This window comes from Netta rufina, assembly GCF_964035555.1.
Source record: "Netta rufina genome assembly, chromosome: 2".
NCBI lineage: Eukaryota > Metazoa > Chordata > Aves > Anseriformes > Anatidae > Netta > Netta rufina.
In genome coordinates, this window is record NC_140124.1 from 6,021,773 (window position 1) to 6,049,387 (window position 27,615).

Consider the following 27,615-nt stretch of genomic DNA (forward strand, 5'->3'; position numbering starts at 1 on the left):
GTAATGCAGATTGTATCAATTTCGTCTCCTTTACTTACTCTGTCTTTTCTGAATAGATAATGATCACTGACTTTTTCTAATGTGAACAATTGCCTTAGATTTCAGATAGGAATACTAATTTTCATTCTGTAGGAATTTCTGTTTTCTCTTGCTTTTTACACAGACCTCTGACTTCGGTGCACAATCAACTAGAATGATTCTTTCTTTTCTGTTCTTTGAAGTTTTGAGCATGGTCATGAAACTCAGTTTGAATTGATAGTGCATTTGATGACCTGAAGCTGACCCCTTACATTTTCAACCTGTGTCATCCTGTACATTCTCTTTGGTGTCCAAATAAGAAGGTGATGACACCTGCCAATAAGTGAGCTTTGGGAAAGCTGTTAGATTCAGCTTACACCACTAGGAAACAGGGACATATATATCTGATTGGTGAGCCAAAAATGTTTTTTATAGAGGAATTTCCCTGCTTGTAATTGTACTGATGGATAGCTGTTGTTTGGCATGACCTGAAGATACCACTCTGATATATTATTATTACTTTCACAACATTTCACTGCTGTTGAAAAAGTAATCCAATGTTTCCTACACTAGCTGCAGTTTACAACCTAAATTTTGTTAACCAGATAGACACTACTTTCAGGGACGTATCTCAGGCTGACTTAAGAAAATGAGTCTAGAAATCAGATATTCTTCCCTGTACTTCAGCAGGAGGTGTCGGCCCCGTAAGTGGAAAATGTTTGTGAGATGAGCAGTCCCTCTGAGTTCAATTACAGCTCTCTGCAATGGCACAGGGGAATATGTGAGTTGGTTACTACCAATTTAACCTTGCAGTGGCTTATGGGGCCCATCAGAAAACATTCCACTCTGTACTCAGCAGAGATTTTGGATCTGTGAAAAGACGGCTTTTATGCAAACATTTCAGGACATACCTTTTTAAATGATATCCTTTGATCACTATTCTTGTATATTACCACCCATGGGACTGGTAAAGAGATAAAACCAGAAAACTTTATTTATTTTTTTCCAAAAGAAGGCAGTAGAAAGTTACATATGGATGCTACCGTCTCTGAGAAGGGTCCCAACCCATTGACTGAATTGTAGGCTGTTTTACTTCTGTTCATTTTAAGTCATTCTTTAAATTTTCTCAATTTCTCCAGGAGCATGGGATACATTATTTATGCAAGAAATTCCCATCATGCTTTGTCTTTTTTTTTTTTTTTTTTTAACAAAAAGTAGCATGTGCTTTTAGGAGAGCAGCTCAGTGAACTATGTTTTGAATTTCAGGAATTTGATTTGATTTTTTTTAATTTATTCTTTTTATTTATTATTTATTTATTTTATGGCCTCGGCGTAGCAGCTAAGTGCAAAGACTATACACTTGAGAGATTCATTTTAGCCTCCTGTTAGGGAAGCTGGTGCATCATCAGAGGCAGTCAGCTTTGCAGCCCAAGACAGTGTATTTTCCACCCTGGTTTGCAGACTAAGACTTGAAATTAATGCTCTGAAACTCGTGATAGCTTTTGGTGAAACTGTGTACTGAATGCAAGACCTCAAGCTCATTAGAGAGATTAGAGAGATTGGATATATAACTTTCCCTACTGCCTGATAAAAGTTTCAGGATGCAAAATAAAATCAGAATTTGCAGAGACAGGTTTTTCAGTATGTACTTACATGAGACTAATCCCTCTTTTCATGCAAAGTTGTGCACCTATGCACATTGTCATCTGACCAGCACAGCTGTAAATTTGGGGTATTGTATTTTCAGAAGACTGCAGAGTCAGTGTTTGTTTACTGTATGAAGTATGCATAAAAAATGTAAGCAATGGAAAAAAACAGGAGAGAGTCCCCTGTTTTTTCTGTGTTTCTATAATTACATTTTCCCTTATGTAATTGCAAACAAATGTCTACAGTGGTTTTTAAACATCTTGGAAATTATAAGTGAGCTGTCACATTTTGTATGAAATGATAAAAATTTATAACGTATGCATTGTTTTCCTTAATTCAGCTATTTACATTGTTCAGTATGTTTATTATGTGCACTATTTTAACTAATTGTGTGTTCATGGCACAATCAGAGACTCCACCATGGAATAAATATGTTGAGTAAGTATCCTGGCTGCTTTACAACTTCCCCATCCTTATCTTGTCCTTCCTCTTCCATTTGTTACATCCTTTTCATCTTGTTTGCTGTTGTCTAATTTCTTTCCAGTAATACTGACCATAGTATCTGTCCTGACAAAATGTTTTGCCAGGTGTTTGTTGCCCGTGAAAACTCCCTTAGTAAGTAAGCTAACAATTTTCAGTCTTCCAAGCTCATACTTACTGCTAAATGCACCTGCTATGCTACATCGGAATGAGATCACTTATGATGAGAACTCCATTCAAAACTGGCCGGCCTTCCACAGTTCCCATGCAAGAGATTCAATTGCTGGACATGTTAAGATAGGCTGATGGATTTTATGTTAAATTATTTCAGAAAATACTCCCACGATGTAGTTAGTTCTGTCCTTAAACTGGAATTGGAAACACAAGTTTCCATCAGACCGATTGCATCATGAGAAGTATTTCCCAGTAATCATTGGTGGACTTATTTTACGAGCAAGCATAAAATTATTTCGGAACACTTTTATCAGCATTCCTGTCTTTTTAGCTTGCCAAGTCCTCAGAAAAAAAAATAAATAGCAAAAGTGTCACTTGAAGTCCTTTTTATTTTTTTCTAGAATGAATTTTAAAAGGGGCTAACGGGCTTCAGAAAGCCCATTTCATTTCTTTAAGTTGCTTTAAAATACTCCTTTTAGAAAGAGATACCAGATGCACAAGCTAATCAACCTACAGTGCATTAAACAATTATTTTGGCTCATTGAACCAATCAGAACACACTTTTTATTTTTGACTGACATATGATAAACACAACCATCTGCTGTTCCATAGCCTGGTGGTTGGTCTACTCAGGGCTGTGAGGAAAGGCAGTAAATGCCCTTATTTTAGGTTTCATAAAATCATGCAGGGCACATCTTCTAGGCCATAAATTACTAATTATAGGCAGCACTGAACCAAATATTTCATCTGATCACAGTAACATCCTAATCCCAGGATGTTTCATGTATTTCTGTGCACTGTACTACCCTCAAGTATGTCTGACTTTCCTTTTCCCCTGATGTTGTCCTTTCCTCGTTGAAAACTGTCACACAGTACCATGCCCATGGTGTATGCAGCTGAAACATGGACATCTCATCCACGTGAGTCAAAATTTGGTCAGTGGGTCTACGGCTTGGAATTTGAACATTCTGAAGGAAAATATCAAAGTGTTTGTTGGGTCTTCCTTAGGCAGCAAAATGTGGATGATGTTATCAGTACATTGAGCAGGGCATGCAAGAAGTGTAGGGCATAATTGCAAATGGAATCATGCAGCATGGAGTAAAACCTTTCCCTTCCATGTTTCCCCCTCTACTGTGTCCCCTCATACCTCTCAGCTTTTTCTCCTCAAATTAAGAGAATGAAATCAAAACCAAATAGTTTTGTGGAACAAAATAATCCAATGAACTTTAATTCAAATTAATTAATATTGGATTTGGAACAGATACATTTAATTCATTTTTTCTGCTGTTCACAAGGGATGCACGAGCACAAGAGCAACATTGTGCAAATATTTGTCTTAGTATCCTCCTTTAAAACAGAATAAATACTTACCATTTTGGAAAAAAAAAAAAAAAGAAAAAAAAAATCAATTCCATTTACCACCACTAAAAACTTTGAAAAATGCTGACTTCTATTGTTAAAGAAGCTGTTCAGTTGCTGGAGGACTTTGCCCAATGCATTTAGAATTTGATGATGATTATACAATCAATTAAACCATCTGACATGCTGAATAAATACAAGTGCTTTATCATTTTAATGAGCTTATGTACTGTTAACTATTTTTTTTGGTTCTTTCCCTGTGTTTTCTGCATGTATTACTGAATACACATGCTTTAAAGAGATTCACATGGGTGACCTATATTTGTAATATCAGAACAAAACTAAATACGAGCTATGAAGAGTTGGATACAGGATAATGCTTAGGTGTGTGGTCAAAAAGGAGATGTTAGAAACATTTTACATGCACTGCTGCACAAAAACAGCCCTGCTTATCTCCATTTTAAGCTGAAGCACACCGGGGATTTATAGTATGTGTAACTAACTCTACTGTGTGACAGGATGACAGGAGGGCATGAGATTTGCCTCCGCTTGTAAATGTGCACAGTTGCAGATCAGGGAAATACAACTAAGAGAAAATATTTCCTCATTTCCCTTTATGAATAATGAAGTTCTTCCATATATTACCACCTTTAATTGCTTACAGTTTTTGTTTTTTTGTTTGTTTGTTTGTTTTCCCCCTCCACTAAACAGGAATGCCAACTCTTCTAGGGTTGTTTTGTTTTTTGATGACATCGTTGCAGTTACTGATGTTTAGGAACTGAACAGAAAACTCAAGCCAGTGTTTCCAGTGCAAGCCCTAACATTATGGCTTATGAAATTGATGTTATCACAGAATCACAGAATCACAGAATTTCTAGGTTGGAAGAGACCTCAAGATCATCAAGTCCAACCTCTGACCTAACGCTAGCAGTCCCCACTAAACCATATCCCTATATATATGTATATATTTATATATATGTCAGACTCATGAGAATGAGAACTCTGCTTTAGTTTCATCTGTATCTTCATCTGGGGAAAAAAGTGTAGGGAATACTAGTGGTGGATATTAAGCATTTATTATTTTTATTAAGATAGGACCTAGAATACCAAGTCCCATTGGGCTAGATGTCTCAGGTAGAAACATATTAAAAAGGAGGTGTTGTATGCCCTGAAGTATGTCTCTGTTGGTAGTTAGAGCCCCAGATGGATACCAATCTGAGTGTTATAAATCAGATACGTTGCTGCCCTCCACAGAGAATTTGCTAAATATTATTACAAGTATTATCTTTATTGTGAAAGGTAAGATGTATGTTCTATCCAGTATCATTACAGTGAAGAGACTGTTGGTAATAAACAATGAACAGTAGTATGGGAAAAAAGACCCTCGTGTCTCTTACTGTCAAGCAGGTCAAAATTGCTGCGTTTAGTATTGGGGCAGGGCTTGATTTGCTCTTTTTTAGTGAGGACATTCTGCTGTTGTTTGATTCTGAGGGTTGAGTGATTCATCACAGATAGTGAAAGGGGGGGAATTTGAAGGGGGAATGCCCTTTTAGCTAAGAAAACTAAGTGGCATTATTTTTTAACTTCTGTCCTTCAAAATGGCCTGGGCAGGAAGAGATGAGAGGTGTGAATGGACCAACCATTGTCCTTCGAATATGAGAAACAACAAGGAATGCTGCATAATCCATTCCTCTTTCATTGGCGACTGCAGGCAGAGCTTCGAAAGCACAGCTTAGCAGCGTAGCGTTCATGCTTGACATAACAAGCAAGAATTCATCAGGGTACGCCCTGTGGTGAAACTTATCTTCATCCTGTGGCTGTCATGAGTGCTTTCCCATTTCTTACATGTCCCCTGGTCCACTCATGACGTTGCTTACACCCAGCCCCAGTGCCACAGCCATGACCCACATGAGCAAGCCCAAAAAGGTGGGCAGGAGGGTCTCATGTGAGTAGGACTGGGCTGAGTGTGCCTCTGCCATTCTCTCCCTCAACTGCTTGCTAATGTTCTTGCTTATCTTGGACACTTTATTCCCCAGGTACACTTTCACTGGCATTTACACTTTTGAGTCATTGATAAAAATATTGGCAAGAGGATTTTGCATGACAGAATTCACCTTCCTTCGAGATCCATGGAACTGGCTGGATTTCAGTGTTATTGTTATGGCGTAAGTAGCACTCCCTTATATTTTTTGAGACAGTAGTGTGCAATAGTTATTTTTTAAAAAATTATCTAGCTGTCCTCTTTTTTATTTTTCCACTCAATTGTACTAAAAAATGAGAAAATTCTCACTATATTAGGATGGACTTTGTTTTCCTGAGTGGTTTCAGAGCAAGAAGTCAGAGGAATCCTCTGTTTTGTTCTGTCAATTCACTAGACTGTTTTAGAGAAATTATTTACATTTGATCTGAACTCCTGGGCCCATGCTATTTGAATGGAAACAAAATTGGGAAAAAATACTCAACCCAAACTTAGTTCAAACAGCAGTAAGGGCCACTGAACTCAGTGGTGGGGTTCAGGGATCAGGACTAATATTCTTAGTAATATTTAGCAGAAGAACAACACAAAGACATGTGAAACCTACGTGGACTTAATTGGGAAGATTCCCATTTATTTTAGTAGGTCAGCCCAGGGCCAGATTCTGGTAACTGTTACTACCTTCCTGTGGTTTTGGCTGAACTGGCATCTGGCCACTGTGATAAGCATTTCAAAAAATGCAAGGCAGGTGGGGAGGAGCTTTTGGCAGTCAGCACACACTAGGTATTTTTCTCAGCTAAACCTTTCCTCAAGCAGTGTGATTCTTTTGCAACATTTACAGACAGGACAGAGCAACCAGTGTCGCCAGCACACTGTCCTGTCCATTGGATACTGTAATTGATGCAGGGAGTTGAACTTTAGGGTTCTGAATTCTTCATGACTTGGAGAGCTTCAGTGCATGGGTTCCCAGTATTCTAGAAGGAAGGAAGCTTTTGACAGTAAGGTAGAAATGAGCAGAGAAAAAGGGATAAAAAAGAAGCAACTTGCAGCCTTGACAGTGCATGACACTGTCATGACAGTGCTCTTCCTTGTCTTCTCAGCTCGGGTGGAGGTTGGGTGTCATCCCCCAGCTCTGCAGAACTCCTCTGGGAACATCTCAGTGACTGTCACCAAAATCAGAGTCTAAGCAGTCAATGCAGACAAGGTCTGGATATTCCTTAAATTATGGCCTGATCACCTTTAGAGGGTTGGCATTTATAGAGTTGAATTAAAATATGCACAAACCTTAAGGTGGACTATTGCCCAATTTATTAAGAGATTACACTTCTTTTTTTCTTTTCTGATTCTTCTCAACTTGAATGGCCAGTGAGTTCTCTGGCCCTAGGAATTGTAAAATTTTCCCTGAGACTTATTTGACCTCAGTTTTTTGTTTCCAAGTTACATTTAAATTTTCTATCTAAATGATATTCCATCTCTTAGTTGGAAGGTCCCCATAACAGGGTTGCCTGAGAAAAACTAAGCTCAACATCAAATTATTGCAATGATTGCTTGCTTCAGAAGTGGCAGTTGATCATGTTGCTTCTTACTTTAAGGCAGTAACATTAACAATTTTGGAATAGAAAGGAAAGATTTGAAATTCTGGAACAGAAAAGAAGGAATTTATACTTATAGCTAGATGCAAGCGTTTTCTTCAGCCCATAAGGAGCAGGGAAAGAGTTAAAAGTGACTGCAATATGATCGTCATATGTACAATGAAACCTGCTTCCCAAGTATGCAACCAGCAGATAGCACAAAGCATTGGATAATGGACTCTATTCTGATACGATTTATCCTTCATATAAATTCAATTTGCAAGCAATTTAAAGTGAGATTGATTATACAGGTAACTGTGGTGTTGTTTTTGCTTGCAGCTAGTGGTATTTCTGTATCTGGAAACAAAAACAGCATGGGATGGAGAGCCTGATAAGGGGCCATGAGATTTAGATGGGCCAAGGGTTTTGAGCTAACTGAAAATGTGATTGTTTCACTGGTGGATGTTACAGTGGAATGACCATCAGTTACTGCAGAGCTATTGCAGAATTACTTCCTACCTCCTCTTTGGGGCAGAAATTGCACAGATTGGGTCACAGGGAGTAGCTTTTAATAGCACGCTAGAGATTAAGTGACGCCACAGGTCTCCAGGGCTTTTCTCCCACCCTGTGCTAGCAGAGAGCCATGGCTTCTGACCCTCTGTGGGACCATGGATGGCTTCAGGGGAATTTATGAAACTGCCCTGTTTAGATCACTGTTTCCTAAACAAGTGAGTGCTTTCCAGAATGAGGAGGGAGAAGCTGCTCTAACTGTGTTGGAAAATGTCCTGCCAAAATTTTAAAGACAATAATCAATTTCCTTGCTAAACAGAAAACTTGGAGTGGGAACTCCAGTTGCTTCTCACTTCCCATTACAGAGGAACTGAACTGCTGCAATTCCATCCAAGAAATGGTCAAAATAAATATTAATTGACTGTTGTGAACAAGCAGCAGTAGTATTTGTTTAATATGTTTGTGCATATAGTATTATTTTGTTTGTACAAATCTTTGGTCAGAAAAATCATATTCCCATCCTGTTGCTTCTCCCCAAATTATTTTTTCCACCCTTGCATGCTGCAGAAGAGTTTGGGAGAGAAGCACTGGGTAAACCTGGTGAGGAATTACTGGACAGGTAAATGCCAGACTTCCCTGTAAGACTATGCAGAGGAGAAGCAATATTTCTCTTCCAGGCCATAACCTGGGTTAGCAGATATGAAGAGGATGCTTTGTCCTCTCCCAGAGGCTTTTGCACAAAGTCCATTTTAGCAGGCTTTGTAAAATAGGTGAGTTTTATCCTTAACATGTGAAAACAAAAGCCTCCAAAAAGTAGAATATGTAAATGTAAATATCAATACAAAAGGGTCCAAGAGCTGTTTGGTTGAGAAGATACAATGGTGATTTTGATTGTATTGCATACTGGGGAAATAATTTTGCAAAACAATGATAAACCCGAGCTCATGCTGTAACTGGCCCTCCTGGGAGCATTTTGCTTGGCTGTTCCACGGGTCTCTGTGATGACCAAAATAGACACGTCAGTGAATAGCTGGGATTGGTATTTTAATCATAAATAGATTTTAGTAGGATTGCAATTATATTCATTCAAAAGCCATCTTCCAGCAGCCAAAGGGCATGGATTTGATGTGTAAAACAAAATAAAGTTTTAAGCGTCTCTTGAAACCAACATCTGCTTTACCATGCAGTACATTGTACAATAAATGACCCAGTGGAAATATTTGCACTGATACTTTCCCATGTTGTCCTATATGTAGCTTGCAGATGCTATTATATGAAATTACTTGGGTATTTGAAGCTTTTATTTTTATTTTTAAGAGCAGCAAAACAATTCTTAATGTTTTCTATAATGTAAAGAATGTTTGTTAAAATACATGATGGAAAAATCTTTGTATTATTTGTTGCTGAACAGCAAGATAACAAAGTTCATCCGGTAGTTTTAAAGAACTGATGCCTATTAGATAAGCTTAATAGTTCAAGAAATATTTGCAATAATGTGTACTATGAAAAACCCAGGATGTATGGCATCAAAGAGCAGCCTGAAAAGTGGATGCACCTCTCATTCGGATGCGTTCGCTCCTGCTATGTATGAATGCATTCTTCATTCAGACAAGTCTCATACTCTATTGTATAATTCCAAATAACTGTGACTTAATTCTACAGGTATGTAGGAGAATTTGTGAATGTAGGCAGTGTTTCACCTCTTCGGACTTTCAGGGTATTGAGAGCTTTAAAAACTATTTCAGTAATCCCAGGTAAGAAGCCCTGATCCTTACATTTTGGCTCTCAGCTACAAGTGATTCTTTCTCTGTCTCTCTTTGTCCCCTTGACTGTTGTTTTCTGCTGGTGTTTTGTCATTGTCTGTGTGTGACTTTCCCTTGTTACAGATACATAACTGAATTTGTGGACCTGGGCAATGTCTCAGCCTTGCGAACGTTCAGAGTACTGCGGGCGCTGAAAACAATCTCAGTCATTTCAGGTGAAAACCAGGTTAAACACTCCGGCTGCAGTTAAAGCCTACATGCCATTTCCAGTAGTAAACGCAGTAAATAAGAGTGACTTAACCATAGATACTGATCAGGAAATGGAGGAATGTAGGGAATGTGACCTGTCAATAGAATACCTTTGTCTGATATATTTCCCAATACCATTTTTGTGGGCAGGAGGAATTAGAGTGCTTCCAAAAGTACAGACCTCACTAAAACGAGTGCTGCTATAAGAAATGCCGTATACAGTGGCTCGTGAATCACAGACACAAAGTGCTCATTCATGAACTGTATGAGAATGGCAATGAAACTCTTTTAAAGTCTTCAGATATTGATTTTAAAAATGGAAGGTTAATGACCTCAAGATGCATATTTGTGTTTAAGAGCACATCGATAGAGGAATCTAAATCTGTGCTATGAGCTGAGGTTTCAAGACTGCAAGCACAGATAGCCTAATTTGTTCTGGTGTTTATCTATTTGCATGTGATAGAAACGGTGTTTAAATTTCTGACCCTGAATTGATCAGAAAAAATCCATCATTGATTTTGTCAGATTCAGCTTTTCACCAAATCACATCTTCTTACATTTTAAAGACTATGATTCCAACCCCCCAGTCCTCGCTGAAGAAAAATAACAGTGTTTTTGTACAGGCCAGGTAGTGAAAGAAGCTTTTTTTCATGGCTTGTGATCTATTTTATTTCTGTTTCTTAAAATAATAAGTTTTTTTTGTTTGTTTGTTTAGTGATTTATGCAGGTATGAGTCCACTTAGGACTAACTGTATGACAATAAATTCTTGCCAAGCATTATCTATGGACAGGTCTCATTCAGCCTCAGTGTTTAACATCTCCAACCTGCATGGCAAGGTAGAGAAGGTAGCAAAAACCGTGCATGGTAGATCCTCTTGGTGATAATCCTGAACAGATGTTGGCAATTACGTGTCAAAAATATTCATAACGTTGAGAAAATTGCTCAGATTCTCACGCACAGCTCTTTAAAGTTAGAATGGTTTTGCCATCCACCATGGTATGCACACCTGCATTAAAACATAAATGTAAACAAATGCCACAGCATAAACTTTTAGGGGCTTGTATTACAACTAATTACAAACACTCACAGGAGGTATAAACTAAAAATGGAAATTCTTGAATTAAGAGATTAAGGAAACATATATAAGAGTCCAGGGCTTACTCCATCATTCCAACATTTAAGTTTTGAAATCAGTGAAATCATTGAAAAATCAAGCTACTTTTCATTGAAAAGGCATGGAAGTCAAAATATAGCTTTAAAGAATAAATACATTAGGTCTTACATACTTAATTATTAGGTCTACTATTTCCTAAAATTGATTCTTGTCTTAATTCTTGTCTGTAATTTTAAAAGGAAAAAAATTAGCAGAGAGGTTTTGTAAAGTTTCTTTAACTGGATTTCCATTGTGAAAGTGTTTTTGCTTGGGAAAGCTTTAGCTGAACAGCAAGTTGAGCAGTTTTACAGATCATGTGGAATGGTAGTGGCTAATCAAAAAGAAAAGCAGAGTTTCTTAGCTTCCTTTGCTAGTGATTTGAAGGCTAACTTGGAGGGACAGACATCTCCAGGGGACACTTTTCACTTTTCATCATGTCTCGATCTTGTGCTTTTTCAGAGCAGGGCCTGTCAATTTTGCTGAGTTATATATATAGCAATTTTCTGTTGTTCTGTATTTTGTTTTACATAGAATGATAAATTGTGTGTTTTTCAGTTAAAAAAAGGAGTATAGAGATTCAAAAAAGTTTATTTTGAAATTCACCAAGCACTTCAGTCATACTGAGTGCTAAGTTGTTCCATTTGTTGGTTAAAGGAAAAGAAATAAAAAAAGATGAGGAGTATTATTTATTAGAGTGATACATGGTAACTCACATTTCCTTTTATTTTTTCTTTCTGCCTATTTGATTAGTCTTTTGATAACTGCATTTTTAGATACTAGTAACTGAATTATTTGCTGACATAACTGCATTAAGATATGCAAATAAAATATCTGGCCCTTAAATTTTATTGTCAAGATTACCTGTGCCCTGAGAATGTTTTAATTCCAGATGCAGGGAGCTACAAATTGCTAAGGATGACTTAGCTACCTGTAAAATGCAGCTGTATTTTTTGTTCGTTTGTTTTTTAAGTTAATAGATAATTTCAGAGGAATCAGTTCATTTATTTCCATTAGGCATGCATTTAAAAAGAAACACTGGGCATGATATGAGCCTCCATGATAGATGGAGGGTCTGGAGCCCAGGACAGGGACCTGTTGGAGTGAGTCCAGAGGAGGCCATGAGGATGCTCAGAGGCTGGAGCACCTCTGCTGTGGAGCCAGGCTGAGGGAGTTGGGGTTGTTCAGCCCGGAGAGGAGAAGGCTCCAGGGAGACCTCACAGTGGCCTGGCAGGGCCTAAAGGGGGCTGCAGGAGAGCTGGGGAGGGACTCTTGGGCAGAGGTGAAGTGATAGGACAAGGGGAAATGGCTTTAAAAGATGGTAGGTTTAGGTTAGATACAAGGAGGAAATTCTTTCCTTTGAGGATGTTGAAACACTGGCACAGGTTGCCCAGAGAAGTTGTAGATGCTCCATCCCTAGAAGTGTTTAAGGTCAAGCTGGATGGGGCTTTGAACAACCTGATTTAGTGGGAGGGGTCCCTGCCCATGGCAGGGGTGTCGAGCCAGTTGGTCCTTAAGGTCCCATCCAACCCAAACCATTCTATGGCACTGTGTTTACTTGGAGATCAATCTGAGTTTTTAATGATAACATAAGCTCATGCTGGGATAAAATATTGTTCTACAGTAGGCTTAACAAGGAAGAGATGATGAACACTAATATTTTCCATGAGATTTTTGAGTTCAACCTCTAGAGAGAACAGAAAAAAAGGTTGTTTTTTTCTATCTTTTATATCTTAGGAAAAGAACACTGTAATGTGCTCTCCTTTGCAAATATCTAAGCCTTTCCTCAATAAAATTGATCACGCTTCTCTATCAAGTAGTTATGTTTGTACAAACGTACTTGGGCTCAGCATGCTCGGTGAAATTGCTTACTGAAAGTAACAGGCCAAGTCCTCCACGGTGTAAGGCTTCTGTCCAGCAAAGCACTTAGAGGCTGGTTTTCAAAGGCATTCCGCTTCACTTGAAATCAATGAGTTTCACTATTGACTCCAGAGGGAGTCAGTAAAACTAACAATTAGTGCTTTTAAAAATCTCACCTACCTCTAATGCCTTGCTCTAAGTGCGCAAGCAGGCACAGGGACGTTTAGGGGACGTGGACTCATAGGATTCAAAAAGATCTCCTGAACTCTTGGAGTCCATTCCTCGGCCCTAGCCTGTGTTTATGCAACTCATGATCTTCCTAAAAAGTCTGTTCTAGCACCTCATTACCTTTACGTTTGCTCTAGGAGGAGGGTTTCAGATCCAGATTCAGCAACCCAAATGTTAGCGTCTAGCAGTAAAGCTGTGTGCTTCCTGCTCAGTGGAGTCCTGGGGCTACATCTCTGGGGCTTGCTGTCACACTGGCATCTCCTGTGGGTCCTGTCTCTGAATCCAGACCCACAACCACCCTCATCCTCTCTTGGTGCATTATCAGCTCATCATTTTTAACCCTACAGCCACTGTATAAGACATCAGGTCAGTGCCTTACACTCTGTGGCAGCCATTAACATGCCCAAAGACCTTCATGGATCCCCTCAGTTTCCCCTTTCCTGTATTAAGCACACACATTTCTTTCTGTTTTCCAGTTTTCCAAGATATTGGGGAAAACAAGCTTTCTGCAGTAGCTGGGTATCTGTTTATCTAGACTCATTAAAGAAAATGTTTTTAATTTCTTCATACATCCCTTATGTTCAGGTTCTTAGAAATAGTGAACGTTCTCTGCATGGGAGCATAAAACCTTTAACTCTCAGTGATTTTATTTATTAATTAGCATCTTGCACATTGCCATGGCAACTAGATTCATTCGTTTTCATCCTAGATAGGAACCAAGATCAGCTTGTAGGACAACCCACTGATGTTACTCATTTGTCTCCCGTCACCGGTGTACCCAAATCCCAGAGTACTCAACAGGAACCTTTCCTGTGACTAAAGAGGACTCTAATTATAATTTATCTGCAAGGAAATCACCAATGTTTTTGTGATAACTAAGAACTGAGGTAATTTAAAGCCCTCGGGTACACCCTTCTATGCCCCAGCATTGAGAGCCTGCAAAATGCAGGCCATGGTCATCATCAGGATTTTATGAAGTACCCATATCCAGAGAAGCTCTGCTGCTCTTTCTAGAACAAGCGTGCACATCACGAACATTTCACATCAAATGACAGGATACAGGCGAAAGGTGACCTCATAGAAAATTGGGCCAAGGCACTTCGGGGCCTGATCCAGCTCCCATTTAAGTTAGTGTGAGTCTAAAGGCTATAAATAGTGCCGTGAATGTTATCCAGTACTTTACTGATAGCCAGAACAAAGCTTGGAGTGCAAGAATTAAGGCTGTGTGGAGGAGACTGACTGTTGTTCACTGCTTGAATCTCACAGAAGTCCCCCTACAGAAGGACAAATTTCATCCTTATGATGGGTAAATCACTTCACTCAAGAAGTAGATATCTCAGAGGTGAAACATTTGCACCTTCCTTGCAGACTGGCCTGACAGTCACATCTTCGTACAAGGATGGTCTACAGAAATGCTGACAACCATTCAAGTTTGCCAACGGGGTATTAAATTCTTAGCTGCTGTTCATGACTGATGACAAAATATGTTCATCATGAGTAGTGACAAAATTTGTTCATAGAGAGCGAAATCTCTCCCTACATGCAAATGATTCACGCAGACAAGGCACATGCACATCTCTTGGTGCAAGTCACACTCTCTGGTTCCGTTTTTGCCTTTTTTTCCCCACTGGTTTCCAAACTGTGCATGTAAGTGTCTGATGTTCTGTAGGTGATTGCCAACATCTGGTATGGATGTCATACTGAATTATGCTAATACTCTCACATCTCAAAGGAGGAATGGATGGTGCTGTGGGATCTTGCCATTTCTCATTGTTTGGTGTTGCTTGCATTTTCTATGGTTTCTGATTTGCATTTGAAAACTGATTATTTGATTAACCTCTGAATGTGTTAATTTCTACCAGTATTAACAGGAATGTTTGGGCCAAATCCTTCTTGCTTTCTGCAGATGTCAGGCTGCCTGTACAGCCCTCATTCCACTGATTTTGGATGCTCTGGTGTTACTCATGTCACGCAAGCAGGATTTGGCCCAGAAGTGTGGAAAGAATTCAGTGATTCAGGAGACCACTGTACCGATTATTCCATAAAGAGTAATCCACAGCGCCATACTCATTAACAGGTGTAGACGTTACTCAGCTTTGGATCAGCTCCTCAGTTTTTGCTGCATGCTGCCTGTTGGTGTTTGACTTGCAAGAATTAAGTAAATGCCTTTAATGCCCCATAAATAGAATCTTCTATTATGCTATATTGCAATGCTCTCATTGGCACTATTTCAAAGAAGGATTATTTATCTAGAAGATTTAACAGTGCTCTAAATTTGAATACATCTACCATTGCTTTTACAAAACACAGGAATTGATTCAGACAAATGCAGAGCACCTGCAAGAGGTTCTGGGTGTCCTTATTTCCCCTTAGCCCTTCCATTTACCAGGCAGAGAAAGTTTAAATGAATGGTGATTTAAACACTTTGCTTAGCAGTGAATTGTGCCAAGCCACTCGATGGATGCTACTTAACTTTCTGGGCAAATTTTCTTTTTAAAGGGTGAGAAAATAACATAGTTAGACTGTAAGTATACAACTCCCAAAATGATTTTCCTGGAAAGTTGCAACAAAGTTCCAGAAGGCAGAGTACAAGTTATTTTTAAGTGGTCTTTAATTACAGCAATTGTATTAATAAAGCATTATTTTCTTAGATTGTTCAGAAGTCTATATGCTATTAAAAAAAAAAAAAAAAAAAAAAAAAAAGTAAAGCAGAAAGCCCTCTCATAAAGAAATTATTTGATACTTGCCAGGAACAAACTTATAAATCTAACAGCATAGAGTTACTCTTCTATTTAAAACTCCAGTAGGTAAACTGAGAAAAACATGTTTCATGGAATGACCTTGGAATTAACAGTACTGGGGCCTGAATTTGAAAACAGGTAGTCTTTTCTGGTGACTAGCATTTTGTAGGTCATACTTCCTAATGTTATCGCTGTTTACATTAGGAATCCCATTGTCCTTGCTCATGTGAGTAAGATTAATTAGTGTATGTAAGCAATACAAATGCAGTCTCCAAGCTTGTATTTGTGTCAAACAAACAAATGAATGTGCTGCAGTGATTTCACAGGGGGTACTGAAATAAAATAATTTGTGGTTTGGCTGTTTTCCCTTTCTTAAAATTCGGTTTGCATTTGGATTTCCCAAGTTTCCCTGGCTTCAGGGAAGAAACATCTGTGCATTCAAAGGGCAGCCTATGATAAGTATGACTGAGAAAAAATCAGAATATTAAATGAAGTATAAGAAAAAAAACCAACAACTATTGTATTTATAAATCACATTCCTCTTTCCCTACCCCATTACTTTTTTTAAGACAAGGCTTTACAGGACCTGAGGAAGTCCTTCAGAATAGGGCTACAACTAAAACCAATTTCACTTCAGGTATAAAGTTTACCCAAGGCTAGATTATCAGAAAAGCTATGCTTTTCATTTAGGCATCAAAATTGGTAATCAAATCTGTTAGCAAACCGAAGAAGTTCAAAGCTAAGCTTTATCTAGATACCTGAATAGAACTCACCTCATTTTCAAAATCTGTTTCTGATGAGGAATGCAGATCCCAAGACTATCCAGCTTTTGCCTCATGTTTGTACTACAAATATTTTTTGGCTTATTCTTGTGTATAAGAGGGAAATTTATAGCCTCTCCATTTTTAATGTGCCAAAAAATAGCTTTGAAGAGGTAAACAGAATATTTAATGAAGAAAGAGGGCAATTTCACTTGAGGGTTCAGTATCATTTGTTTGGAAGGCCATTTTATAGTAATTAATATAATTCACGGGTTAACCTAATGGCAGTACTGCTATACAGCACTGAAAGTTTTAGTCTGGTAGGACTTGGATGCTTTTCTAGCAGCTCATCCTCCTTTAAGGAGCTATGATTTCCCACTTACTTTATCTACAGAATTTTAAGCAAGACCAAAAGTGCTATTTTGCCTTCCTACGCATCCTCAAGTACATTTTTTACATTATTTTAAATTATAAAGCACTATCTCAACCTTCATTGCTGTCAAACTCTTGGGATGGAATTCCAGGGAGCTGAGATTTAATGTGTACGTTCATATTCAGTGAGCAAATCAGCATGTTTCTGAGTATTTCCCAGGAGAATTCCTCCTGTTTCCTTTTTGCATTTTCTATTTTTCCATTTAACTCAATTTCTCTTACTGTTGCCATACTGGCGACACTGATTATCAGAAGCACTGATTAGTACTTATTGAGTATTACATATAAAAAGTGAAGAAGCAACAAAATTGCTACCATTGTGCAGTTGATATTAATGTCCAACTAAAGGATACAAGATTTAGAAGAACAGTCTATTTATAAAAGAGTGGGTTTTGTCATATTCATGTAATGTTCAACCAGCTCAAATATTGCTGAACACTTCAGGAACACTTCAAAAGCAAGCAACATCTTTTGGGAAAACAGTTTAATTATTTATATCTATATACTTAAATAATAATAATCTGAATCTAGTGTTATGGGGTGAAATAAATAATAAGAGCCAGTTTGCATTACCTAGGCCTTTATTATAAGATGATTTATCTACATTGGCAGTATATTATAAAATGATTAACTTTGACCAGGTATTGTTGGAGCCTTGGGTTGTTTTACTCAAATAGTTTCCACTGGGTGTATGTGATTGCCCATATTATTTGGTTTACTTCTAATCTCAAATTCCGCTTGTTTTAAGCATATGAATTGAAGGCAGAGGAATTATTCATATGAGGACAGTGAACAGAATTTGGCACTGAAAATGTAAAATAATCAGGCAATAAATAACATTTTCATAGCTCTTCATCTGTTTATTTGAGGGATAAAGTTATCAATCACCTAAGTGATTTAAAATTAATTCACATTCTCAAAAGCCAATGGGATTTAGGCTTTACAGCCTTTACTGCAGCTCTATGAAAATAGAAAAGACTTCCTGTTTTTCTTTTATCCATTACTAGTTTTTGTTTTTGTTTCTCACTGTTCCTTCATCCAGTATTTCCTTCTATTTTTAAATGAGTGTTTTTGTAACATTAACACCAAGACTTTTGTTGAGATAAAAGTAGGCCAAACTAAATGTTCATAGTGATCACTTGTCTCCTGTTTCTGCCGTCAAATTACAAACATGTAGTAGAAACCCTTCCAGTTTTCCTTTCCATTCAGATTTTCATCATAAAAAAGTTGCTATCTGTACATGTGTTTCAGCCTCTCAACCTATAAACTCTTGGCTTTTATCTCCCTAGGACTGAAGACCATTGTAGGTGCACTTATCCAGTCTGTTAAGAAACTTGCTGATGTGATGATCCTGACCGTTTTCTGCTTGAGTGTCTTTGCCCTCATAGGCCTCCAGCTCTTTATGGGCAACTTGCGACACAAGTGTGTCAGGGACTACACCATGTTTAACTCCACCAATGGCACGTTTTACTTGGATGGTAGGATGTGGAACAGCTCAGAGGAATTTCTTAACGATCCAGGTAAATACTTTTCTTTACTCTGTTATCTGTTTTATTTATTTATTATCATATTTATCAAAATTCATATGTGAATTCATACTGCAAATGCAGTGTCATGTGTCTACTGCCTCTTCACAAAGTTGATGTGGTTTGGAAAGATCTAGGTAGAATTTTCTGTTGTACATTCGCAATTCACACTGAAAGTTTTTAGTGCTTTCCTGATGCAGACTAAGTGCCTGGTCACATCACTGGTGATTTTCATAGTTTTAGGGTGTCTCATGACTTTTTTCTTAAAGCTTCCTTTCCTGAAATCAGGTGATCAAGTGGAAATTTCAGCTGTGTGTGGGGGGGTCTATTTTTCATGCTGTTCCTTTAAGACAATTTATAGCACTAACATTTTCTGGCAAAACTTGAAAATTCGAACTAAAAGTCTTAAAAATCAAAAAGCAACGCAGAGCAATTCAGTATTTATTACACTGAAAAACCCCAGGAGTATTATTTTAAGGAAATCTCATGCTATTAGGGCCTGAACTCATTATATGGTTTGGGCCATCCTGCAGTATCTGGTGCTCTGATGTTTATTATCAAAAGGCCTGTTTTCTAGGCCAAAGCAATTTTTAATACTCTACAGTCTGCCAGACTTCAAATTACAATGAAATAGGTTCACTGAACTCATTTATTAACATTTAAAAAAGGCATTTCATGTAAATAAACTTCAGAATGTAAACAAGGAGCCCAGCTATTAGCTGGGTCTACACCATAAACCTCAGAGACACCAGAGGGTCCCCAGTGACTGCAGTGGACATTGGCTTGCATCTGAAAAAAATCAGTGATGCTTTTGAGAGAAGGAAGCAAACAGACAAATATGCCTTGCAAGGAGCTTGTAATCAGTGACCTTTGGTATTTGATTTATTTTGAGAAGACTGAAACGCATAGTCAACTTGCTAACTAGAAATGTGGTTGGCGGGAAGTAGCACAGTCATGGGGTCCCTCTGCTCTGACTGTACGGCCCTACAGTCATCATTCCTGACCCCTAAGCCAGGTTCAGGGCAGTTGTCTGGCTTGATCCAGGGCTCTGTTGAAGTGGCACAAAGTTGTCTCCAACCCAATTCTGCGTCTCAGAATTGTATGGCTCTTCAACTACATTATGTGGTTCAGGGACTGAGCCAAGGGCAGTCCTGTCATTCCACATGGGCGACTTCTGGCCTTTCTGCTTGGTTCCTTTCCCTGCATTCTAAGCAGCCTTGGAAGGAGTAGTGTTAGTAAGCTTTAATTCAAAGAATAAGAAGCTCAGTATTGGTATTGTTAATGCATAATGTGCTTAATAAAACATTAAGGAAGGGCATAAGCAAAGCTCTGGCTAAATGAGGGCCATCTTCAGGGCTGACCTTGATTGTCAGGTTATTTGCCTCAATGTCCCTTCCACCAGCTGAAAGAGGAAAGAGAATTTTAAAACCCTATAATAAAGGTGAAGGGATGACATTGGAGCTGTGAAGATACTGTGGTTCTTTGAGAATGGAAGTAGGGTAAATGCACCACTGGTGGTCTCTAAAAAAAATATAGTTACTGTCAAGGCCAGCTGCAGCATTGCTTTAAATGGAAGGAATTGCACAGCTGCTGCAGCATGCCATGGGCAAGTTTATTTGTGTGGGTCTGATATGGGGAAGGGGAGAGACACTCATGTAAATCCATTTGGTAAATCCAGCAATGGGTAATATGGTCAGGAAACTATACTTATTATCGCTAAAGTAGATTGACCTATTACAAGGTTAATCAACTTGGTGATATAAAGGATTAAAGTGAAATAAAGTTTGACCATGCAGTATTAATAGTAAGCAATAAAAATATAAAGGACTGCTTTAATGTTTTCATAATATTGGAAAATAAAGACAGTGAACTATGGCAAACAACTGTCACTGAAGATGGATGGACAAGACATATTTAAATAGTTGAAATGTTAAGTCACTGCCAAGGGCCACTGAAGAACTGGAAGAAAAGTAGATGTATAGGAAGAACGTACTAACTTCAGAATAAAAATTCCTCGAGAAGCTGGAGAAGGTGGCTCAGCAATAAGACTAAGCAGAACAATATTAAGTAGGATTTTCATTTAATGTTGATAATTATGCCAAAGCAATTCAAAAATTGAAGGACTGGCTCATTTTGTAACTAGAAGGAATATTGCTTTATATTCCATTTTGCGTAAGTATTATGGTGAAATGAAGTGACTATTTAACAGAGTAGTACTGACCACAATTTAATAACAGTCCGAATTTCAAGTACTTTATGGAATTAAGCAATACATATGGTTAAATTAGAGTGTAGGCAGACCAAATTAAATAAAAAGAAGAATACATTAAGAAACAGAGTAGTGTCAGTGTTTATTTTGGGGAAGAATTAGAGAAGAAAATTGGCCAACATGTTGAGATAGTAAAGTTCATTCAAAGGGAGCAAAAACAATTACAAAAGCTCACTGGAGACTTTAAAATGAATGCAGCTGAGTCACTTAGTTTGAATCAGGAATAGTAATCTAGAAACACAGAAAGCAGAAGAAAGCAGAATCCTGAAGAGATTCATGATAATATGTAAAACAAACAAACAAACAAACAAAAAATGCAGTATGTAAACAAATGCAGCAGTGAAAAACACTCATAAATGGAAAGATGAATTGTTAATTCGTTCATCAGGACACCAAAATAATGAATCAAAAGGGATGGTATGAGAGCTCTGCTCTTGGAGAGCAAAAGTTTGCTCTGGATTCTTTGAGAGTTTTTAATGTTTCAGAGGACAATAGGAAACCTCTGAAATAGCATCAGCCTCTTCTTGTGTCTTATGAACCTTTTTTGCATGAATGGAAAAACAAAGTGAGTAGATCCCTTTGAAAGGGATCTTGGTGCAGAAGACATTTTGAAAGGGATCGCTTGGTGCAGAAGACATTTTGGTTTTGTGGAAGGCCTGGAATAGATTTAGCTCTGCCCTTTTTATTCCAAACAGATTTTGTATGTGGACTGAATTGTATCATCTACCCTTAGCTGCTCTCAACCCCCAGGCCGGGAATATTCAGTCATCTGTCTTTGCAACACTTTTTTTTTTTTTTAATAAACGGGGAAATAATTTATAAAAATAACTTCGTATGGATCATCATTGGCTTAACCACAATTACGTGGTAATGCCTAATTTTTGTTTGATCCTTGTGTGATATATCCACTTTTCCCCATGATACAGGGACTCCAGCCCTGAGCTATATACTCAAGACTGTGTTCTATCCTGCTATGTGGCTGTGGTCACCATGACCATCTTGGCTGATGGTACAGGTGCTGCTCTGCTGCTCTACACTTCTGGTACCCCTGTTTCTGCCTCCGCCACCAGTAAAGACAGCAAACGAGCACCAGTAGTGGTGGTGGCAGAAACTGTGTTGACAGAAGAAAAATGTGGTTTTATTATTTTATTTTTTTTCCTAAATTTGAACCAAAAATTAAATAAATAAATTGGTGTGTTTTTGTGCTTAATAGAGCCATAACAAGTCAGTCTCCTTCACCTCCCCTTTTGGCCCTTTTCCTGTTACTTAACCTTTCTTGGATGAGCTTGTTGATCCTACACTGCTTGTTTTCTCCATCCTTGGCTGCAACCCAGGGATGGCTGAGCCCTGCTCTTCTTTCATGTGCAAGGTTGTTAACATCACTGAGAGTGCTGGGCTCTTTCCTGTTACTATGCATCTGCCATGAAAGGATCTTATAAACTAAATCCCATAAGGATTAAGGATTTTCTGCCTTTCCATCCAACACTTTGCTTGTTAATTCCATCATTTCAATGGCTACTGCAACTGAAGGAGAAGCCAGGCAACTTAGGAAAGCAAGTGACAGAGCCCTTATGCATTGGGATTATCTGGGAAAGTTCACAGGGAGTTTTCTTTCACCAATTCTAAGGTTCAGTGTTCACCAATTACAAGTTGTAGGATACAACTGACTATTTCTGGTCTGACTATCAAGAAGGAAACTTTCTTGGTCATTGTCATTATAAGCTTAATTCTATGAGGGAAACTTCACCTAAATTACTGCAGGTGCAGATGGTTTCTCAGCTTAGCTACTTGGCACAGTGGTCATAGTAGGGTGAGATAACTGCTTAGTCTCTCCTTTCCTCACAGTGAAAATGCAGGTTCAAAATCTGCTTTTCAATAGGTATGTCTATTTCATGATAAACAGGAGGATTTTCCCATTCTTTCTACTAATTAAAATGACTCTATGTCTTCACAATTAAGCACCAACCTCTCAGAAGAAGACTTGTTCTGACCTTTCTTATCAGAGAAGTTATTCTAGTCTGGTTTTGCCTACAGAGTGATGCTAACTCTTCCAAAGCTAGAAAGAAAAAGGAAGAATAAGACTAAAGTAGTTCATCAAATTCATCAGGACTCCTGGCCTCCTCCGTAGGACTGTTTTTTTTTTTTGTTGTTTGTTTGTTTGTTTGTTTGTTTTTTGTTTTGTTTTGTTTTGTTTTTGTTTTTTTGTTTTTCTGAAAAAATCTGAAGTTATAGATGCAACAGTGGTCATGTATAAAAATTACATAGATAAAAAAGTACAAAATAGAGATAGTTTACATCCACGGCAATATGAAAATATGTGATCAGCGTATCAATACCAAAATTATTGTGCTGTCAGTTATCTGTAGGAGAGGTAACAGTTTAGAAATAGCAGGTGACTGAAAACCTGCCATATTAATTCCAATGCTTGTAAAGATTTCTAGGAAAGTAGCTGCAAATAGCATGCTCGAAAGCCTTAGGTTGTGGTATTAAAATTAAACATGTATTTTATGAAGTGAAGCTTTATGAATCCATGACTGCATTGAAAGTTATATGAAGTCAGATGTGTCACTGGCTTAGGCATAGTAAAAGATGTACCAATAGACTGAATGTAGTTGATTCACATTGCTGATGAGCATAGGATCTTTAATGTAATTTATGTATTCCATTAGTAAAATGGATTATTGACTAATCAGTGAGTAGTAACTTGAAGTCTGAGTTTAAATCGGGTGTTCTTTTGTAGAGTAGGGCTCAGTTTGAGTACTGAATACAAGAAAAAGCACTTAAGAAATAAAACCTTAAAATGTAGCAAAAAAGGTTATTAAATCGCTCTTGAGGTGCTGGTCACAAAATTCAGTGTGTTCTTTTACTTTAAACTAAGTACCCCAATTAAGAGGCTTTGAAAGGATCTTGTTTTCAAAATGTGCCATATATGTTTTCTCTCAAAATCAGTATCTTGTTAGGTAAAATAAAATTAATAAAAAAACACTTATTTCTTTTAGGTAATTGTCCAAGATATTGGAATAATAATAATAATAATAATAATAATAATAATAATAATAATAATAATAATAATAATAATAATAATAATATATTTTAAAAAGTTTGATAAAATGTATTAACCTTCTGGTGGGAGGAGTCAACTGCCATTTTTATAGTTTAAAAACCAACTTTTTAAGGCTGCTGTTTTTTTCTTCCAGACCACTTTCTCACATTCATTTCACGGCAGTGTTTTTTCTCTTCTTCTGAAGTCAAAGTGTGTAGTTAATGAAAGTTTAAGGGGAAAAAAAAAAAAAAAAAAGTAATAATAATAATCCAGATAAAGTTTAATACAATATCTGTAATGTCACCTCTAGTTACACCTGGATAAGTCATGGTTGCTTTGGGTTCTGTATTTAGAACGACATATAAATATATTAAGTTTAGGTCTTTGTCTTTGCATCTCCCAATTGCATCCAACTAAGTAATCTGAGTGAGGTGCACTGTTAATGCACTATTAAATAAATGGGCATGGATATTTAGGAGTATACATTTGAATTTAAAAAATATATAGATATGTGTATATAGATGCATGTCTACATACATGTTTTGTCCAACTTCTGTGTTTAGTTATTAGCTCTGCCTGATGAGTTGCTTCATTTTTGCTTTCAGAATGTCTGAAATGGAGCTGAATGAAAAGATATTCTGAAACTGTGTGAAGAGTACAGAAAATAATGATGTCCAAACCAGATAATAGATGTAGCAAGTTTGGGGAGAGCTGAAGTGTTTGAGGTGTTATCTGAGGTGGTAATAGAAGACAGTGAGTGTTGGATGAGTAATTATGGAGGTGGGAGAAAAGAGGGAAGCAATAAATCAGGTTGAGACTGGAAGAGGTGTTTTATTATGTATGATTGTGTGTGAACCAATGATTAAGACAAAGAACCTCTCTGGGCTTTCAGGCTGTGCTTGTCAGTGTGGAAGCTACTTGCGTTACTCTGCCGTTAACTGTAAATATTGTGGCTTTGTTCAGGTGCTTCGGATCTTTTGATAAATAGCTTCTTAAATGCTCAAACATTAATGCAGTGATATGTTATTAACATGGGTATTGTACCTGTGCACTTTAATGTTTTAAGCTACATTGAAAAAGAAAGGCCCAGTGGAAGAAATATAGGATCAGAGAAATATAGGAGTTGGTACTGTTGTACCCGATACAGCCTCTTCCTGACAATTCAGTAGCATTATTTTTTGATCTTGTGGTGAAAGAGCAAGTTCTTGGTCTCAAAACAATTTTTAAACATGAGGATTTGCCCCTCAAATACATTTCTTTTGCTCTCATCACTGCATTATTACCTCTCACAGACAGATCTGCTAGGGGAAAGATCTGCCACAGAAGATTAAACCTAAATATTTTGAGAGTTTTCCTGCACCTTCAGATTGTTCATAAACTACCAAAGTGATATACACTTGACTCACAGAGCACTGTTCAAATGGACCTCATCTGTGTCCTGCCCTACGGAGCCTCTCCGTGGACTTCTGCTTGCTGCAGGTTCAGCAGTAACGAGCCTTGCAAGGGCAAGAGGTAGCTCTTGCATTTAACTCTGAGCAGTAAGTCCAGGTACAGCATGAACTCACCACCAGAGAACAGCTTGCAGTACTGCTTTCCCTTATCACACTGTTTTTAAGCATTAGGAAATATTTTCTCCTGTACATAAACACTGAATTCAGCCGAGTGAGGTAGAAAATAAATAAGGGAATTGCCAGGCTCAATCTGACTTTGGTTTCCCTGGTGCAGCACCAGTCTGTGGCACAGAGCAGCCCCACATGTTCCAGAAGAAATTAGTACAGCCCTGAGTATAGACATTTTTCTATTTTTGTATTAACTATTATAATTCTGGATATCCTTATCTATGTAAGCAACCAACCTGTCTTTGAATGTTTTGGCTACAGGGACAGCTTGTGGCAGCTGAAATGACAAGTGCAGTGAAAAAAAAATATATTTCCTTTATCTTTGTTTTTGATTCTTCCCCCATTTTCTTAGGGAAAAATAAAATAAAAAAATAAAATAAAATTATCACATTCTGTGTCCAGGAGCACACAAAGATCCCTATTCTCATTTTGTAGAATGTGTGCTATTTTTGACTCTAATTGTCACCCCCTTTCTAAGATAAAAGATCTCAATTTTTTCAATAGCTCATCTTATTAAAGTTTTTCTAGTCATTCTTGTTACTTTCACCCACTTCTCAATACCCTACAGTTCAGCAGTTGCCCTACTGAGAGCAATGCTGTGCTCTGACTTCTGGATGACATAAGCCACTGGTTAATAAATTGGCATATTTTTTTCCTGTATGGCACTGTATCCTTTTCCTCCTGCATATTAGTACCACAATTTTCTTTGATCCTAGCTTCAAATTATGTAAAAATGTTGGGTAAGGGTTTCAAAAAAAAAAAAAAAAAAAAAAAAAAATCCGTTTCTCTTACCTGAGCTGACACAGGGAATTAGGGAATTTAAAACTTGGCAATGTTATGAATGGGTGAGATGTTCTTTGCTTTACATCACATTCTGACAACACAATATCTGACTTTGCCTTTTTCTACTCATTTTCCTACCAGGACAGACCTCTTTAGCGTTCCTCATTTAGTCCTGGCTTGGACTTGAGTTACCTGAAAGTACTGTGCTGTCAGTAGATTTCCTCAGCTCTGCTCAACCTCTCTTTTCACTGTACTTACAAATGTATTAAACCAGTGCAGACACAGGTCTGCCTATTAGCCTTCAGAGATTCTGCACCTTGGCATTTCATCTCTAACCTTTGTTTCCCATCTCTTAGTTCTTGAGCCAATTCATGTTTTCTTTATCACAATACAAGCAGGAGTTTTGTTTTGTTTTGTTTTTGCATCTGTCTGTATCACAAATGCATTCAGCCCTTGTAGCAGCTTTTGATTTGAATTCCTTTGTGCGAAATATATATATATGTATATATAAAAAACAACAAAACAGCCGTCTACAAAACTTCCAGACACCACACTTCAGCGTTTTGCTGCCTGTTCATGTGAAGCGCTTGTTTAAACAAGTGGCATTAAATATGCTTTTAGTTGTGTACTGTGCAGCCTACAGCTCCAAGCGGGGGGCTGCGTGGCTGACCAAACACAGAGGCATGGAAGGGGTGGTCTGAAGATCATTAAAAGACTGCACACATATTTATTGCTGGTCATTTTCTCCTGTCTCACCTTGCTCAAAATGCTCATGGGCTTGGCATGGTCCCCAAGCAAATTTGACAGCGTTGGTGGAATGCGTAAATTCTCTGCTTCCTTCTGGCCTGCAGCTCCAAATGCTCCTGATTTGCTTTTCCTTCCCTTGGACCGTGCACCGCTGTGGATCTTTGAGGTTTTCAGAGCCTCTTAGTAGTGCACAGGAGCCATTTAGCAGAGGGCTTGATTGATATCTTTAGTGGCTTTTTCTCAAAGAGAGTAAAAGCTTCTCTATCAAAATTGGATGAATTATTTTTTTACCTTATGGAGACGGTGGAGCCCTGGCTGGGAAATTGCTTTTTTGGCTTGTGTCAAGCACTGGAGGGAAGCACTGATGACAGGAGCTTACCAGTGACTCTCGAGCTTAAGGAGACCACTTTCCTCCCAGCACCTTGTTTTATGGTTTTCCACGACCTCATCCCAGCTCCTCCATATCTCCTGCAGGATGGCTCATACCCAGAAAAGCCCCTGGAGTCAGAGCTGTTCCAGGGCTCTAGATACCCTAAAGCCATATATAAACCAGTGCTGTATATAAGACCCTCAAAAAAAGTTGGCTGCTTGGACTCTGCCCCCTCTAACATCTTCACAATTAGCTCCTCCTTTTCCTTTTTTAACTGAAATTTTGAAAACATTCTTAAAGATGGTGATGGGGTGAAATGGCAGGAGAGAGCCGGACCAG

The 27,615-nt window shown here is 38.0% G+C and overlaps 1 protein-coding gene across 2 annotated transcripts in view; it reads left to right on the plus strand.

Annotated features, from left to right (window-relative positions):
• The window catches only part of LOC311206666 (sodium channel protein type 5 subunit alpha-like), a 206,850-nt gene that overhangs the window by 45,156 nt on the left and 134,079 nt on the right, over positions 1-27,615 (plus strand). The window contains exons 4-7 of one of the 2 annotated variants that reach the window (XM_084282198.1): positions 2,006-2,103; positions 5,715-5,843; positions 9,621-9,712; positions 18,209-18,439. In XM_084282198.1, coding sequence (XP_084138324.1) covers positions 2,006-2,103; positions 5,715-5,843; positions 9,621-9,712; positions 18,209-18,439 — 550 coding nt within the window. Of the gene's footprint in view, positions 1-2,004; positions 2,104-5,714; positions 5,844-9,620; positions 9,713-18,208; positions 18,440-27,615 lie in introns of those variants that run through there. The other variant, XM_084282199.1, reaches the window with a different exon arrangement.